Genomic DNA, 18318 nt, shown 5'->3' on the forward strand with positions numbered 1-18318 from the left:
TTCAGGCTGCTATTACACCTATCCTCGCTCACCTTAAACCTACACCCTCAAGTTCTTAATTCATCCACCCTGAGAGAATTATGCATTCACCCTATCCACGCCCTATTTTCTTCACAACCTTAACAGAAACGGCATACCTGGCGTGAAAAGACGACTGCTTGCTTTCTTCTAAAACTAATCTTGCGGGATAGAGCTTTTAGAAGTTATTGTAAGTGATTGAGCCTCCCCACTGAAAACAATGCTGCGGATTGTATTCTTCTATAATCCATTTGTGGAAGTAATCTTTACCACACTTGAAGTTGCAAAACATATTTCAGAACATTGAAGGCTCCTATTGTGAATGCTGTTGCTCGGCAGAATTTGACTCTGCCTTGAAGGATTGAAATGAATGGAAGCTGTATCTGCTACTAAAGTACTGAAACTTGCACCGTCACAAATCAATCACCCTGGTTTAAATAAACAATGTTACGGGCTGTCTGCTTTTGACACTGGAATGAGCATCCACTGCCGTTCATCAGTTGACTGATCTCTGCTGATTCCCCTCTCCCTCAACTTGGCTGCTCACTTTCCAGTCATGCTACCACTTTATATCAATAAGGAGAACTAAAAAAATCATCGAACTGTAAAGCAGTCCAAGAACAGGGCGTACCTGCTCATTGGAAAAGTAACATAGCAACACATTAACCCAAAATAATCTGCTTGCCTTTTGGGGTGATAAAGCACAGAAGGCAGTGGAGGCCAATTCACTGGATGTTTTCAAGAGAGAGTTAGATATAGCTCTTGGGGCTAACTGACTCGAGGGATATGGGGGAGAAAGCAGGAACGGGGTACTGATTTTGGACGATCAGCCCTAATATTGAATGGCGGTGTTGGCTCGAAGGGCCGAATGGCCTACTCCTGAATCTATTGTCTATGTAAATATTTGATGCTTCCCATTTAAAAAAAAAAATGTTCCCACTGCCCTTCACATTGCGCATCAGTCTGCCATCTTAGTCTTTAGGGACAAGATATCCAAGAATATTCAACATTTGTGAAAGATAGACAAACAAGGGAAAGGAGGTGGGATGACATTGTTAGTGAAGGATGATGTCGGTGCAATTTGAGAAAAGATATTGGTTCCAAAAATGAAGAGATGCACAATCAGTTTGGATGGAGCGAACAAACACAAAAGAGAGGAAGACCTTTGTGTGAGTTATCCAAAGGCCTCTATATAATAACGTTGCTGTCATTACATTTAAGATGCAGCAAGGGCACTATAGTAATCATGAGTGACTTTATTACTCTGCACATTGTGAAGGGTATAATTGGCCCATCTAGTTAATTAATTAATCTCATTCAAATTCGTATTCCAAAAAATTCCAGCATTCCAAGTATATGTTTTTAATAAAAGTATAATGTCAAGACTGAGATGAGGACAAATGTCTTCACTTTGGTCATGGACCTGTGGTATTTGCTGCCATAGACAGTTGCTGAGGTTAAGTCTCTGAATTGTTTTTTAAATGGAGATAGATGGATTTCTGGATCCAAACGGATTGGGATAGGAGAGGATCTGTCATGGTTGTGATGACTGGTGCAGCGTTGAAGGAACAAGCGGCTTGCTGCTGTTTTTGCGTTTCCATTCAGTTACTTCAAAGACCTTTTTAATGTTGAATTTTGACCTTGTGGGCGAATCTTTCCATTTCTGAACCAGTGTTTATGCTTGCGTAAAGCTTTTGATAAAATGGATACACAACAATTCCCCTCAGACAGATTAGATGTAGATGGTTATTAGCTGTTATGAGTTGCTTTGTAATGTAATACTTGGAAATATTAACTAAATGATGGCTGAATCCAATAGGTTATACAAGAAGTCAGTGGCGCAGCGGTAGAGTTGCTGCCTTACAGGGAATGCAGTGCCGGAGACCCGGGTTCGACCCTGATTATGGGGGCTGTCTGCACAGAGTTTGTACGTTCTCCCAGTGACGTGTGTGGGTTTTCTCCTAGATCTTCGGTTTCCTCTCGCATTCCAAAGTCGTACAGGTTTGTAGGTTAATTGGCCTGGTAACATTTAAAAAGTTGTCCCTAGTGGGTGTAGGATAGTGTTAATGTGCAGGGATCACTGGTTGGCGTGGACCCGGTGGGCCGAAGGGCCTGCTTCTGTGCTGTATCTAAACTAAACTAAGACATTTTTGTGGTCCCAAAAGTATTCACCTCTTAAGGATTTATGAACCATGACAAGCTGAAAACTTTGATATTTCTAGGAAGTTAGTCATATTGATGAAAAGTAGGGAACTCTTGCTTCACATAGATCAGTGTGGCGATCACTGTTTGTCTTTGGATAATACTCTACAATTGGCTGCAAAATCATTCAAAGACTTGGAGATTCCAAATTTAGGGGTTGTGCTAATAACGATGAGGCTGATGAATGTCATTAAATGTCAGACAGACACTTTTAAATGAAAGAGATTGGTAAATAAGACAAATGAATTTAACTAGTGACATTTTTGAGTTTTGTTCAAAAGCATTAGCATACTCCTTCGAATAGTTGAAATGCTGTGGAAAAATTAAAGGATAGAATTTCATAAATTTAAAAGCAACAATTTAATAATTGGGAACGTGCACAAAGGGCCCTTTTCATGTTGTAGCCCATTATAGTTTGTTACAATTAACGGGTGCCCATGTGGTTAGTCTGTAACTTCAGCTTGGTATTGTCTCTTTGTATCCCTGATGGCTTTGCGAAGGCCATAATTGGATTTCTTGTAAGGAGTCATGATCACCCGACAAGTGTTCTGGTTGAGGAACACTGGGATTGATTACTTTGGCACAAAGTTCTCTACACGTTTACTGATGAAGTCTGCAATGACAGTGGCATACCCATTGGCTGTTGAATCCTTCAGTGTGTTCCAGTCACTGACTCGAAGCTGTTGCATTAGAGCTCATCTGTTTCCTCAGATCAGCACTGCCCACCTCTCTGCACCAGATCCTTGCATTTGAGTTTCTGCTTGTAGGCAGGGTGTAGGAGCACAGTCTAACAGTCAAATGTGCCAAATTGTGGGTGGGGGATGGAGTGGTAGGTTGTCTTTGAGGTTTAAGAGCGCAGCTGGAGAGATCCAAAACATTGTTTCATCAAACCAATACAAACAAGGCTGGCTCTGTGTACCATGAGTGGCTTTGACAGTTGACTTACAGTTCCTTACATGGGAACCGATTGATTTTCAAGATACGTCTTTTTTTTTAATTTCGACTTTTGGTCTCCATGTTCAAACTCCAAATCTTTGTAAATTGCTTCTTGTTATTTGAACAGGAATTACTGCCCGAATTGTTAGTTTCTGTCACATAAGTGATAGGAGCAGAATTGGGCCATTCGGCCCATCAAGCCTACTCCGTCATTCAATCATGGCCAGTCTATCTCTCCCTCCTAACCCCATTCTCCTGCCTTCTCTCCATAACCACTGACACCCGTACTAATTAAGAATCTATCGCTGCATTAAAAATATCCATTGACTTGACCTCCACAGCCTTCTGTGGCAATGGATTCCACAGATTCACCACTATCTAAAGAAATTCCTCCTAATCTCCTTCCTAATGGAAAGTCCTTTAATACTGAGACTATGATCTCTGGTCCTAGACTCTCCCACTAGTGGAAATATCCTCTCCACATCCACTCTATCCAGGCCTAGTGTGCTGGTATTCCTGTGTTGATGTACTTTATTTTGTTTTATCCAGGCAAAAACTAAAGGCTTTCACACAAGAACGGATATTGGTGTTAAATATGCAGACAAGCAAGTGAGGCACTTCAAGGAAGAAAAGCTGAAGGCTGGACAAAGTGTAATTGGACTTCAGGTACTCATTAATGATGTTCCATTACTTTATACACGGTTACAACATGTAAGCTTCCTTCTTGATTCCTAAGGTTCCCACCTTGATTTAAATTGGAACGTCATTCTGCATTTGTAATTTGGACAAAGGGTAAATTTCTATCTTCTGCATTTTTGTTTTCCCAAGATGTTTAACCTTGATTGCAAGGAGTCAGATCCCAATTTTGCCAAGAATGAAACTGCCTTTAGCTGGCAATGAATGAGTCTTGGCTGTGTTATGCATTGGCATATGGCATAGTCCAATAGGCTAGACCTTGGACAGACACAAAGTGCTGGAGTAACTCAGCAGATCTGGCTACCTGACCCGCTGAGTTACGCCAGCACTTTGTGCGGGAAGGAACTGCAGATGCTGGTTTACACCGAAGATAGACACAGAGTAGATCTCTGGCTTCTTGGCCTTATGGACATTGAGTTCCTTTAACCTTGTATTGTTTATATAACACATTGATTCCTGAGGTGTGTGAAGCCTGGCGATGAATCTTGACAATAAAGGATACTTTTTACTTGTGCTTTGCCGAGACAAGGAACTGCAGATACTGGTGTACCAAGGAAAGTGACAAAATGCTGGAGTAACTCAGCAGGTCAGCCAACATCCCTGAAGAACATGCCTGACCCGCTGAGTGGACATGGTGATGTTCTCTATGGATGCTGCCTGACCCGCTGAGTTACTCCAGCACTTGATCTCTTTTGCTTGTCCCTTTTGATTACTATGCAGTTACAATCCAGTGACTTGTCTCTTCTGTGTGGTTGTGTCAAATGTTTTGACGTTACCAGTGATATGTATCATCAGTTGGTTATGATGTGTGTGTGTGTGTGTGTGTGTGTCAGAGAGCCAGGAAACTAGAAACAAGATTTTGTATTTATCACCAACCTTTTTTCATTTGTATCCAAAGATAAACAGACTTGCTTGTTTGTCTTATCATCCAAAAATCTTTATCATTGTCATCAATTATTTAAAAATGTTGTTTCTCTTCGCAGCACTGATATTTTGCCATTTCTTTTGTTGACCTTGACTTGAAACTCATGGGGAACATTTTCTTGATTTCCTTCACTTTCCCACTCCTCCTCTGGATTGTTGCTCTTTGGGTGTTGGTCACCCTTGTACCCTTTACAAGTGGGCTTTAATAAAATCAGCCTTGGGTATAAGTGTTGGTAACCTTTGGACGCATTAATACCCATTTTGTGCAACTTGAAAGTCGATGGGTCACATTTGTACTGAAGTGAATGGCCTCCACTTTACTTTAAAAGCACCAATGTATTAAAATAACCATGTTCTTTCAGATGGGAACCAACAAATGTGCCAGCCAAGCAGGTATGACTGCCTACGGCACCAGAAGACATCTTTATGATCCAAGGACTCACACTGAGAAGCCATACGATCAAACAACCATAAGCCTTCAGATGGGAACAAACAAAGGTGCAAGTCAGGTAATTGTAGCAAAGTTTCCTGTCTATTTTATTGCAGTGGAGTAAGAAGTATTTTTCCCCAGCTGAAACAGGATTCCCCTAGTTACATTCATTCTGTCATCATTACTTGCTACTTTGATAAAAAAAAGTACACAAGAGAAGCAATAGGCCATTTGGCCCCTCTGTACCGTGTTTACCATTTAGCGATATTGTGGGTGATTTTTCACCCTTTTGCCCTTTCCTGCAGTAGAATCGTATCCTTAATTCAATGTGTTCATGTCCAGTAGAGCTTGATGGTTCTGTCCATCTTGCTCTAAGGATTATATGCTCTGCGCTCTTGCATTCGTTTATTTTCAGGGGACAGGATACAACTGTTAGTTTCTACAGCCAAGCAGAACCCAGCTGACTTGATGTGTTCACTGAACCGACTTGTAGGGAGTATGTGGGGGGGGGGGGGGGGGGAAGCTGGTGGGGCCCCTGCCTCCTCCTGACTGTTGCAGCGATCTCCAGCCCAACAAAACGATCGAGCAGGAGATTCTGAGTAGACACAGCAGATGGATAGTTTTGTGGTCTCTGCTTGGCTTACTGGTCTGGATTGCAACACCATTTGGGTCAATGGAGCGGTTGGTGCACATCAGGATAGTGAGGAGATGGTGAGGACAGTTTGACGGGCAGAGCCTGAGCACTGCACTTCAAGCTTTACCTACATTTACAGCGCTAATTGTCTAAAGCGAGTGGCAAAAAACCTTGAGAGGAAGGGGGATTTGGGCTGTCGGGCAGCAGAAGATGACACAACTATTGTTAAAGCGAGATGTCTCAGTTTATGATTTTCAACATTAGTATTCTAGTTTAGAATCTTCTCCCCTCCCCGCCCGCCCCCTGGCTCCCCCACCCAACAGATTAAACCCATTCTTAACGTATATTTCCATCCATTTGATGGTTTCCTTGCAAATAAAAATCTTGTCCGTGTGAGTAGTGATGGGGGATAGAAGGAATTCCACTTTTCACATTTCAAGTCAAAACCTTTGAGGGGAAGCTGTGCAGTGCATCAAAAACTACGAATAGCATGGATGGGACATTCGATGAATAGATTTATTAAAAATACCACTGTTGTCACGGACCATTTTACTTTTAAGGAAATCCTTGCCATCGATGTGCTTAGTTTAGCAACAGATGTGATGTGGAAGGAACTTGCCTAGAAAGTTTAGTTGATGGCCCTATGGCTTTGTCCGTCTCCAACTGCTGAGCATCTGTGCTTCAGTAAATAGTTAAAATTGGAGGAGCGGCACCTCATATTTCTCTTGGGCAGTTTACACCCCAGCGGTATGAACATTGACTTCCAATTTCAGGGAGTTCTTGCTTTCTTCCTCCTCCCCAGCTCTCCCACAGCCTACTGTCTCTGACTCTTCTTTTCTTAGAAACATAGAAAACAGGTGCAGAAGGAGGCCATTCGGCCCTTCGAGCCAGCACCGCCATTCATTGCGATCATGGTCGATTGTCCCCAATCAATAACCCGTGCCTGCCTTCTCCCCATATCCCTTGATTCCACTAGCCCCTAGAGTTCTATCTAACTCTCTTAAATCCATTCAGTGATTTGGCTTCCGCTGCCCTCTGTGGCAGGGAATTCCACAAATTCACAACTCTCTGGGTGAAATTTTTTTTTTCTCACCTCAGTGTTAAATGGCCTCCCCTTTATTCTAAGACTGTGGCCCCTGGTTCTGGACTCGCCCAACATTGGGAACATTTTTTCCTGCATCTAGCTTGCCCAGTCATTTTATAATTTTATATGTTTATATGCTTCTTCCCCCCCCCCCCCCCCCCCACCCCCCATCAGCCTGAAGAAGGGTCGTGACCCGAAACGTCACATTCCTTCGTTCCATAGATGCTGCCTCACCTGAGTTTCTCCAGCTTTTTGTCTATTTTTGAATAAATAGTTGATCAGTTCAGTGGCTGGTGCTTCTGCTCACAGGATGGTCTTCTCAATTTTGGCATTCCATCTTCATGCTTCTCGCTCTCTTAACAACCTCCGACTCTTTTGGTCAATACAGATTCCTATTTTCAAGCATTGACCTTTTGAGATTGGAATTTTCTTTTGCCAAGTTGGTCCCATCAAATGACAGCATATTCAGACTGCGCCAAGTTAGCCTTTGGTCATCACACTTACTGGGCTCAGCAGCAGTCTAGATCCTGTTGGGATTGTATCCAACCCAAAACCCTATATACACAGTTAATCTGTGCAAACAAAACCTCTACACCCAGAGTACAGTGGAATGGCCAACTGCTTTTTGTCAAAACTAGTGATAGACAAAAGCAGGTTTGGCAAATGGCTTTGGAACAATGTGTCACCAACATTAATACTGAGCAATATATGCTCCTCAAACTGCAGAGCATCCTGGACAATACAGATCACCACTCCATGACACATTGGTCAACCGGAGGAGTACCTTCAGCAACAAACTAGTTCCACCAAGATGCAGGACACAATGCCACAGGAGATCCTTCTTACCTGTGGCTATCAAACTTTACAACTCCTCCCCTTTCTGTCTTGTGGTAGACTGAGACTGACTCCCCTTTGCACATCTCCAATCCTTTCCACTCGTCACTTTAATTTCACTTTTCATGTGTTTTTTTTGTTTTATGACTGTTTCAGATCAATTTCCCTCCTGGGATAAATAAAGTCCTATCGTATTAGTCTGGGGATTTTGGCCAAGCATTTAACTTTGGCATTAAAGTCCTACTTGCGTGAATCATTCTTCTCTCTGCTCTATCTAGGCTGGTATGACAGCCCCGGGTACCAGAAGACACATCTATGACCAAAAGGCGTCGACAGAGAAATGCGACACCTCCACAATATCGTTGCAGATGGGCACGAACAAAGGAGCCTCCCAAACGGGAATGACTGTATACGGCCTGGGACGGCAAGTGTACGACTCCAAGTACTGTGCCACCCCAACTGAGCCCCACATTCACAATGGAAGCCAGGGAACAAATGGCTCCGAGTACAGTGATGGAGATTACCAGGGCGACTATGCAGGTGAATATCCAGACGAATACCCTGCAGAGTATCAGGATGAGTACCAAGGAGATTACCGCGGTGAATACTCCGAGCATGGTGTTGATTATTAATGACCAGTATTACCAACCAGCGAGACGGCTTTTGATTTTTGCTACAGTCTTCCATAAATTTAAAGGCCCTAAAGATTGGATTCCTGGCTTTCCTGTGCACAGCTAATCCATGAATCAGTATTTTGCTGCCTTGCTTTTCTAGCTTTCTTGCCACGTGCTGGTAACAGTAATTACCACTTTTATGTACTGGAGATAAATTGATTTCCACTAGAAGGAAAACATTTTAAAATCAATATTCAGAAATTATACCTAGCACCTTCCCACTTGAAGATTTTGTGAATTGGTTTTATTTGCCACCGACATACATGTTTTATTGAATTTTGGGAGGATTTGACATATTACTACATTAGGATTTCCTTTAAACAATGCAACGTACTTGTTGCACAAAGTTGCTGCCTATTATGACAAATGTGGCAAATGTTAGGTGCTGAAACCAATGTAATTGTGCATTTACAGTTAGTCAGTTGCCATATCCTTTAGTCTTATAATTTTTCTAATCTTCATAATCTATATTAATGGGACCAATGCCTTTTCAAATGCACAACCTTGAGTAAATGCAAAGCCAAGATAAAACTCTTGTTCATCAAGATGGACAATGCCCCCATATAAGTTTGAAAATGGACATTTACAGCTTAAACCGTTTTTTAAAAAGTGCCATTTAACACCTCTGTGAATCAGGGGTCAAAGCAAATGCACAGGTCACCTACCTTAAACGGTTAACCATGCTTTAAAACTTCACATCCTGGAATGCTACGAACAAACTAGTTATGCAACATGTAGGATCATTTTACCATTTTCCATTATTAAATGACGCATTATTGGGGCGTTGTGTGTATGAAGAGGCCAGAGCTCATGATTGAAAAACTGAACGTTCCTTTCACTACATTAACCAAATGAAATGGGGCAAAGCAATTTGCAAATGTAGGTGATTGAATAAATGTCTGTACTAAAAAGGGACTTTGCAAATGCTGTACGCTTTTTCATTTTTGCTATAGATTAAATGTATTTTACTTATGTGCCATATTTTATCCATGTAGGAATTCTCTCCTTGTTTTTGTATTTATTGCCATTTTCTTTGGCATAAGTCTTTGTGTATGGTCCATTTTTGTGAATAAAAAAATTACTATAGAAACTGTACAAATAATTGTCCATTCCTTGCTTGCCTTTTTTCCACTGTACATTCTGAAAACCATTGGAACACATCTGAATGTTCCATAGTTCAAGTTGTGTTATATTTGATGCACACAAGCAAATGATCTATTTTGATACAAGTTTCAGCTTCCTTAACCATGAAGCTGATTTTCACAGTGCTTTATGGTTCTCTGTATCCTCTTCCATTGGAACTCATTTAAGATCTTCAGTCACTGGCTTTACTTCACTCAATAAATAGTTATCAGTGCAGGTAATTGATCTAGTATTAGAATTGCCTAGTTCTGATACAAACGGGAAGGTTGGTTTGTTTAGAAGTGTTCTTTTTAGTTTCCTAGTTATTATGAAAGTTCATTCACCTGAAAAGTTGGTCCAATGTACTCTCCACCGATGCTGCTTGACCGACTGAATATTTCCAGTATTCTGTTTTAAATTTAATTTGTACTGTAGGGGTTGTATTGTTGAGCGGTACTTTCTCCTCATGATGCATTTTAAGGGAGGGGAATAAGATGAGGGGTTGGAATAGAATCATATACAAGGAATCCCCTTTCATTTAGCAATTTGACATTCCACACACAGCCCAGGACTTCATGGGAACTTTATTATCAATTAAAATCTTGGCACTTAGCCACCCGGTAATGATGGGGGTAGATACCTAAAGCTTGGTTGGAAAAATCTGGGGGCGATTTTTAACAATGAGTTGAGGCCCTTCTTCAGATAGATGGTGGGGCTGGGGAAGAAAGCTGGAAGAGATGTGGGGTAGGAGAAAGCCTGGCAAGTAATACACGCGGCAGTAGAATTGCTGCCTTACAGCGTTGGAGACCCGGGTTCGATCCTGACTACGGTACTGTCTGTAGAGTTTGTACGTTCTCCCCGTGATCTGCTTGGGTTTCCCCCGAGATCTTCGATTTCCACCCGCACTCCAAAGACATACAGATTTGTAGATTAATTGGCTTGGTAAATTAAAAAATTGTCCCTAGTGGGTGTAGGATAGTGTGGGGATCGCTAGTCGGCGCGAACCCGGTGGGCCTGTTTCCGTGCTGTATCTCCAAACTAAAGTACCCCATTCCTGCTTCCCATCCCTTAATTCCTTTACCCCTAAGAGCTAAATCTAACTCCAACTCTCTCTAAGGCAGCAAGTCTACCAAAGCGCCCCTGTGCCGCCCTGTTCTTGTGTCTAGGCAGGTAGATTCGACATACTTGAGTCTCTGTCATGGTAAGAATGTTTCCAGTAGTTAAGATGAAAACGATGATATAACAGGAATGTCCATTGTCAGAGTGATGCTAAATGCAAATTGGAGGAACGGCATCTCATATCTCGCTTGGGCAGCTTCGGTATGAATATTGATTTCTCTCACTTCAGGTAGCCCCGGCATTCCCCTTCTCTCTATCCCTCTCCCACCCAAGTTGCACTAGCTTCTCATTTTCACGCTACAAATAGCTTGTGTTACAAATAGCCCGTTTCCTTTATCATTGTAACTTTTTTTGCATATCTTTCATTCATTGTTCTTTATCTCTCCACCTCACTGTCTATATCTCTCGTTTTCCCTTATCCCTAACCAGCCTGAAGAAGGATCTCGACCCGAAACGTCACCCATTCCTTATCTCCAGAGATACTGACTTTCCCGCTGAGTTGCTCCAGCTTTTTGTGTCTATAACAGGAATGCATGACTGGAGCTAGATATGATTGATGACGGAGAACCAAGCTGTGCACACGACAGCTGGTTGATTGCAGTACAGTGGCCATAACATTTTAATCTTGTTTCTGTGTTGTAATTCCTTTTTAATACTTCCTATCATGTAGAAGCAAAAGTTTGGCCCGTGTCCTGTACTCAAGTGTACATAGTATTGGGCAGGAGTTCAGTGAGCAGATATCAATCTTAATCAATTACTTCCATAAAGGCAAAAATAATCATATTGGCTGCAAATTTAGTTTGTTTACATTGAGCAAAGAGGTGGAAAGGCAATGAATTTTGAATCTCTTGGCCAAGAGTAATACTTCATGCTTCCCACCAAAAGAATGAAGAATGTTGGCGTTTATTTTTAATCAATACTTTTCGGTGAAGATAATGGGTACAGTGGTGATGCAGCAGTGAAAGCAGCTGTTAGAGTTGTGCAATGCATTTTATGTGATGAAAGCCTCTTGCAAATTTTCCCCTTGAAGATTTTGTTCCCTAAACTACCCTTCAAGACTTCAAATGGTGAGGGCTAACATGAAAATGCTACCTTTGCAAGTTGGGTGCTGGCATTTTAATTAAGGCTCACCATCCAATACTGAATATTTTCCTAGTTGTGTTTGTGCTTCATGTTCGGTAGCACAGTTGGGCCTTTGTTGCAGCTGAGTGGCTGTACGCCAATCAACTCTCTGTTTTATTGGGCAGTGTTGTAAAATTAGAGTCCCATTTTCAGTCTGATGCTTTGATGATAATGGAGCCTAACAATGGCCTGACTGTAAGTACTTATCACAGCCTGGGATAATTTAACAGCTGAGCTCCTGATTGTGACATGGAACACTGCCCTGTATATGGATTCCTGCATAAGAAATACGATTAACTTTTGTTAACTGAGATGCTTTTGGATAGTCTGCGTTTGTAAAAGGTGCTTATTGAATGGTGAAGAAGCCTCCAGCATCTGAGTTTCCTAATCCTATTTTGTTTGTCAGTAAGATCTTCTTTCCAAGGTCACGATTGGCTTTAGTTTTGCCAGAACCATTTACCACAGATCTTATCCATAAAGAAGGATCCTGACCTGAAACGTTGCCAATCCATTCTCTCCGCAGATACTGCCTGACCTGCTGAGTTATTTTTGCTTATCTCGTTGTCATGTTTGGATTATCTTATGAATTCTAAAGATAAGTGGTACATTTCAATGGACAATAGGTGCAAGAGTAGGCCATTCGGCCCTTCGAGCCAGCACCGCCATTCAATGTGATCATGGCTGATCATCCCCAATCAGTACCCCGTTCCTGCCTTCTCCCCATATCCCCTGACCGCTATCTTTAAGAGCCTTATCTAGCTCTCTCTTGAAAGTATCCAGAGAACCTGCTTCCACCGCCCTCTGAGGCAGAGAATTCCACAGACTCATAACTTTCTGTGAGAAAGTGGCAACATGAGTGGATTTGGTGCTTAAAAAATGGTGTGCTTGCCTTCATTAAATTTATTAAAATGCACAAACATTCATTGGTTAGGGCATTGCCTATAAGAGTCAGGAAGTTATGTTGCACAGGGCGGTCACGGTGGCACAGCGGTAGAGTTGCTGCCTTACAGCAAAAGGTAACCCCAGAGACCCGGGTTCGATCCTGACTACCGGTGCTGTCTGTACGGAGTTTGTACGTTCTCCCCGTGATCTGTGTGGGTTTTCTCAGAGATCTTCGGTTTCCTCCCACATTCCAAAGACGTACAGGTTTGTAGGTTCACAAAAATGCTGGAGAAACTCAGCGGGTGCAGCAGAATCTATGGAGCGAAGGAAATGGGCAACGTTTCGGGCCGAAACGTTGCCTATTTCCTTTGCTCCATAGATGCTGCTGCACCCGCTGAGTTTCTCCAGCATTTCTGTGTACCTTCGATTTTCCAGCATCTGCAGTTCCTTCTTAAACAGGTTTGTAGGTTAATTGGCTTGATAAAAATGTAAAATTGTCCAAGTTGGCGATATGCAGAGCACTACCCTGCTGACTACAAAATTCAGAAGGTATAAAACTTTGGTTAGGCCACATTTGGAATTCTGACTGCAGTTCAGTTTGCCCGATTACAGGATGTGTAGACTTTAGAGAGGGCGCAGAAGAGGTTTAGCAGAATGTTGCCTGCATTAGGGGGTATTAGTTACAAGGAGAGGTTGCACAAACGTGGATAAAATTAAATATTGCACAGTTCCTGCTTCTGACCTATTTAATAGCAGTTCATATTTTCCAAGCATAACAAAAACTCAGCCAGTACATATTTGTATACACAAGATTATTACCACAACCAAACTCTAAAATCTGCAAGACAGTGACTTGGCACTATTCCAAGAATAGATGGGGTTAATATTTGCACATTCTAGAAGTTTCACTTGACCATATGAAAAAAAAAAATCACATTTAATGTTGAAATCGTTCAGTTCTGAGATTGGCAGTATTATAAAATGGTTTAAAATATTATGATCTTCCATGACAATGGATGTTGGAAATGTATTTAGCCATTCAATGTGAGCTACAAGATGTTTCATCTAATTGTGTTTATAAAATGGTATGATTCATAATGGACTTCCAGGATCAAGTTTATTAAAATGCACAAACATTCAAACTTAAATTTTAAGGTTTGTATCCTAACTCAAAATCGATTGATGAAGGTCACTGAATCTAATATTTCTTTGCTATTGGAACTAAAATATTGCAATGGACTGTCAGAAATAAGCAACTCTTTTCTATTTTTGCTGCAATGCCCAAGCAGCAGTCACAACCAAAGGAAAATACTGGAGGCTACAAGTCTGAAATGGCAAATACTGCAAAGCAACAATTTTAAGTTAAAAGAACTTACTGAAAACTGGTGAATACGTGAAATATTAATTCTGCTGCTTCTGCAGATACTGTGATCTGCTAACACTTACAGTGGCTTCGGAGGGAGGAGGTTTTGGCCCGAAACGTTGCCTATTTCCTTTGCTCCATAGGTGCTGCTGCACCCGCTGAGTTTCTCCAGCACTTTTGTCTACTTATAGTGGCTTCTGTTTTAACTGAAATTTAACATGATCTAAAAGTTAGTCTTCATATTGTTTACTGAGGACATATAACCAGGTTGAGAACCAGCACGCCGGCCAACATGTCCCAGCTACATTAGTCCCACCTACCTGCATTTGGTTCATATACCTCCAAACTCGCCCTATCCATGTACCTGTCTAACTGTTTCTTAAAATGTTGGAATAGTCCCTGCCTCAACCACCTCCTCCTGCAGCTTGGTCCATACACCCACCACCCTTTGTGTGAAAAGGTCACCCTCAATTACCCCTCAGATTCCTATTAAATCTTTTCCCCTTCACCTTGAACATATGTCCTTTGGTCCTTGATTTCCCCACTCTGGGCAAGAGATACTGTGCATCTACTCAATTTATTCCTCTCGTGATTTTATACACAATCCGTAGAGCCAACATGTTTAGGCGCTAAAAATCTCTGAAATAGGCAGGTAAAAAGGCAAAACAAAATTACAAAAATGGCATGAAAAAGGTATGTATTTCCACCACCAAAATATGGTTTAAAAATGATAATTATAAAGGTATACTACATTATTGCCTGGTTGCACAAAACTATTAGCATTTTTTTCAAATTATCTGGTGTTAAACTATGCCGTCTGTCAGACAGAATATGCTTCAGATGTGAAAAACTTCTTTCTACCCCAGTTGAGGTCACTGGTGCATACCCGAAACAAGCTGCAAACTCTACATTTATGTTGATATCTTGTGCATTACAACTACCTTTGAGAAATTTAGCTATGTTTTGTACTTCTTCAAGATCTTTGTTAGCTGAAATCCCCCTCTCATATTTTCCTTGTATGTCTAATACTTCCAATGTCAAGAAATACTCCTTTGATGGTTGACCTTCCTCCAGTTTTTCGATGAACATATTGGTAACATATCTCCCCACAGCATTGGTTGTCTCGTCTATTGAGATCCATATTTTGATGCATGCAACTTCATCTCTAATTTTCTGCACAACAATGTTGAAGTTGCTGTCAACATAATTTTTCTGTAATGATGACTCGCTCGGTATAGGGTCCTTTGTGTATTTCCCTAAAATACCTCTGAGAGATTTGTTTTCCAATTTCCACAGTAGAATTCCAGCATAAAATATTGCTTTGCACACATCACTTGAAAACTTAGATTTGCGATTGGAGCCAGCAGTAAATATGAGGAGACAAGCTTGCATATTTCCTACCTTCAGCTTCTCTGCCGTCGACCTGTGTTTAGCTGTCTGTACATACTGGGAGACGAAATATTTCTTCTCATGATTCACTGCTTTCTCACATGCTTTGCAAAACAGCACACAGTTGTCTGTAGAGAATATTACTATTATGGAATGGAGCGAGGAATGGAGCGAGGTGGAGGATAAATGCGTGGCTGAAAGACTGGTGCAGAGGGCAGGGATTCAAGTTTCTGGATCATTGGGACTTCTTTTGGGGAAGGTGGGACCTGTACAGAAAGGATGGGTTGCACTTGAACCCGAGGGGGACCAACATCCTGGCGGGGAAATTTGCAAAGGTCACTGGGGAGACTTTAAACTAGAGTGGTTGGGGCGAGGGACTCAAATAGAGAAAGCTAGTAGACAGAATGGGAGGCAGGAAGCAGAAAAGGGAAGCACTCGGACACAAGAGGAGAAAGAAAAAAAAGGAAATAAACCGAGAAGAAGAGATGGGGGTTTTTTAAATGTGCATATTTTAATGCTAGGAGCATTGTAAGAAAGGTGGATGAGCTTAGAGTCTGGATAGACACCTGGAAGTATGATGTTGTGGCGATTAGTGAAACATGGTTGCAGGAGGGCTGTGATTGGAAACTAAATATTCCAGGATTTCGTTGCTTCAGGTGTGATAGAATTGGAGGGGCAAGAGGTGGTGGTGTTGCATTGCTAGTCAGGGAAGATATTACAGCAGTGCTTTGGCAGGATAGATTGGAGGGCTCATCTAGGGAGGCTATTTGGGTGGAACTGAGAAGTGGGAAAGGTGTAGCAACACTTATAGGGGTGTATTATAGACCGCCAAATGGGGAACGAGAATTGGAAGAGCAAATATGTAAGGAGATAGCAGATATTAGTAGTAAGCACAAGGTAGTGATTGTGGGAGATTTCAACTTTCCACACATAGACTGGGAAACACATTCTGTAAATGGGCTGGATGGTTTGGAGTTTGTAAAATGTGTGCAGGATAGTTTTTTGCAGCAATACATAGAGGTACCTACTAGAGGAGGGGCAGTGCTGGACCTCCTGTTAGGAAATGAGACGGGACAGGTGGCGGAGGTATGCGTTGGGGAGCACTTCGGGTCCAGTGATCACAATACCATTAGTTTCAATATAATTATGGAGAAGGTCAGAACTGGACCTAGGGTTGAGATTTTTGATTGGAGAAAGGCTAACTTTGATGAGATGCGAGATGATTTAAAAGGAGTGGACTGGGACATTTTGTTTTATGGGAAAGATGTAGAAAAGAAATGGTGGACATTTAAAGGGGAAATTTTAAGAGCACAGAATCTTTATGTTCCTGTTCGGTTGAAAGGAAACAGTAAAAATTGGAAAGAGCCCTGGTTTTCAAGGGAAATTGGACATCTTGTTCGGAAAAAGAGGGAGATCTACAATAATTATAGGCAGCATGAAGTAAATGAGGTGCTTGTGGAGTATAAGGAATGTAAAAAGAATCTTAAGAAAGAAATTAGAAAAGCTAAAAGAAGATGAGGTTGCTTTGGCAAGTAAGGTGTAGGGTAAATCCAAAGGGTTTCTACAGCTATATTAATAGCAAAAGGATAACGAGGGATAAAATTGGTCCATTGGAGAAACAGAGTGGGCAGCTATCTGCAGAGCCAAAAGAGATGGGGGAGATATTGAACAATTTCTTTTCTTCGGTATTCACCAAGGAGAAGGATATTGAATTATGTGAGGTAAGGGAAAAGAGTAGAGTAGTTATGGATACTATGAGTTTCAAAGTAAAAGAAGTACTGACACGTTTGAAAAATATAAAAGTGGATAAGTCTCCAGGTCCTGACAGGATATTCCCTAGGACATTGAGGTAAGTTAGTGTAGAAATAGCCGGGGCTATGACAGAAATATTTCAAATGTCATTAGAAACGGGAGTAGTCCCCGAGGATTGGCGTACTGCGCATGTTGTTCCATTGTTTAAAAAGGGTTCTAAGAGTAAACCTAGCAATTATAGACCTGTTAGTTTGACTTCAGTGGTGGGCAAATTAATGGAAAAGATACTTAGAGATAATATATATAAGCATCTGGATAAACAGGGTCTGATTAGGAACAGTCAACATGGATTTGTGCCTGGAAGGTCATGTGTGACTAATCTTCTTGAATTTTTTGAAGAGGTTACTAGGGAAATTGACGAGGGTAAAGCAGTGGATGTTGTCTATATGGACTTTAGTAAGGCCTTTGACAAGGTTCCTCATGGAAGGTTGGTTAAGAAGGTTAAACTGTTGGGTATAAATGCAGGAATAGCAAGATGGATTCAGCAGTGGCTGAATGGGAGAAGCCAGAGGGTAATGGTGGATGGCTGTTTGTCGGGTTGGAGGCAGGTGACTAGTGGGGTGCCTCAGGGATCTGTGTTGGGTCCTTTGTTGTTTGTCATGTACATCAATGATCTGGATGAAGGGGTGGTAAATTGGATTAGTAAGTATGCAGATGATACCAAGATAGGGGGTGTTGTGGATAATGAAGAGGATTTCCAAAGTCTACAGAGTGATTTAGGCCATTTGGAAAAATGGGTTGAAAGATGGCAGATGGAGTTTAATGCTGATAAATGTGAGGTGTTACACCTTGGCAGGACAAATCAAAATAGGACGTACATGATAAATGGTAGGGAATTGAAGAATACAGTTGAACAGAGGGATCTGGGAATAACCGTGCATAGTTCCTTGAAGGTGGAATCTCATATAGATAGGGTGGTAAAGAAAGCTTTTGGTATGCTAGCCTTTATAAATCAGAGCATTGAGTATAGAAGCTGGGATGTAATGTTAAAATTGTACAAGGCATTGGTGAGACCAAATCTGGAGTATGGTGTACAATTTTGGTCGCCCAATTATAGGAAGGATGTCAACAAAATAG

The 18318-nt window shown here is 41.5% G+C and overlaps 1 protein-coding gene across 1 annotated transcript in view; it reads left to right on the forward strand.

Moving 5' to 3' along the window:
* The window catches only part of cnn3 (calponin 3), a 53478-nt gene extending 43955 nt beyond the window's left edge, over positions 1-9523 (forward strand). Inside the window, exons 5-7 of the mRNA XM_033028910.1 lie at positions 3706-3822; positions 5139-5285; positions 8037-9523. Coding sequence (XP_032884801.1) covers positions 3706-3822; positions 5139-5285; positions 8037-8390 — 618 coding nt within the window. The 3' untranslated portion in view covers positions 8391-9523. The remainder of the gene's footprint in view (positions 1-3705; positions 3823-5138; positions 5286-8036) is intronic.
* The last annotated feature ends 8795 nt before the right edge of the window (positions 9524-18318 follow it).

Source organism: Amblyraja radiata, chromosome 10 (genome assembly GCF_010909765.2).
Source record: "Amblyraja radiata isolate CabotCenter1 chromosome 10, sAmbRad1.1.pri, whole genome shotgun sequence".
NCBI lineage: Eukaryota > Metazoa > Chordata > Chondrichthyes > Rajiformes > Rajidae > Amblyraja > Amblyraja radiata.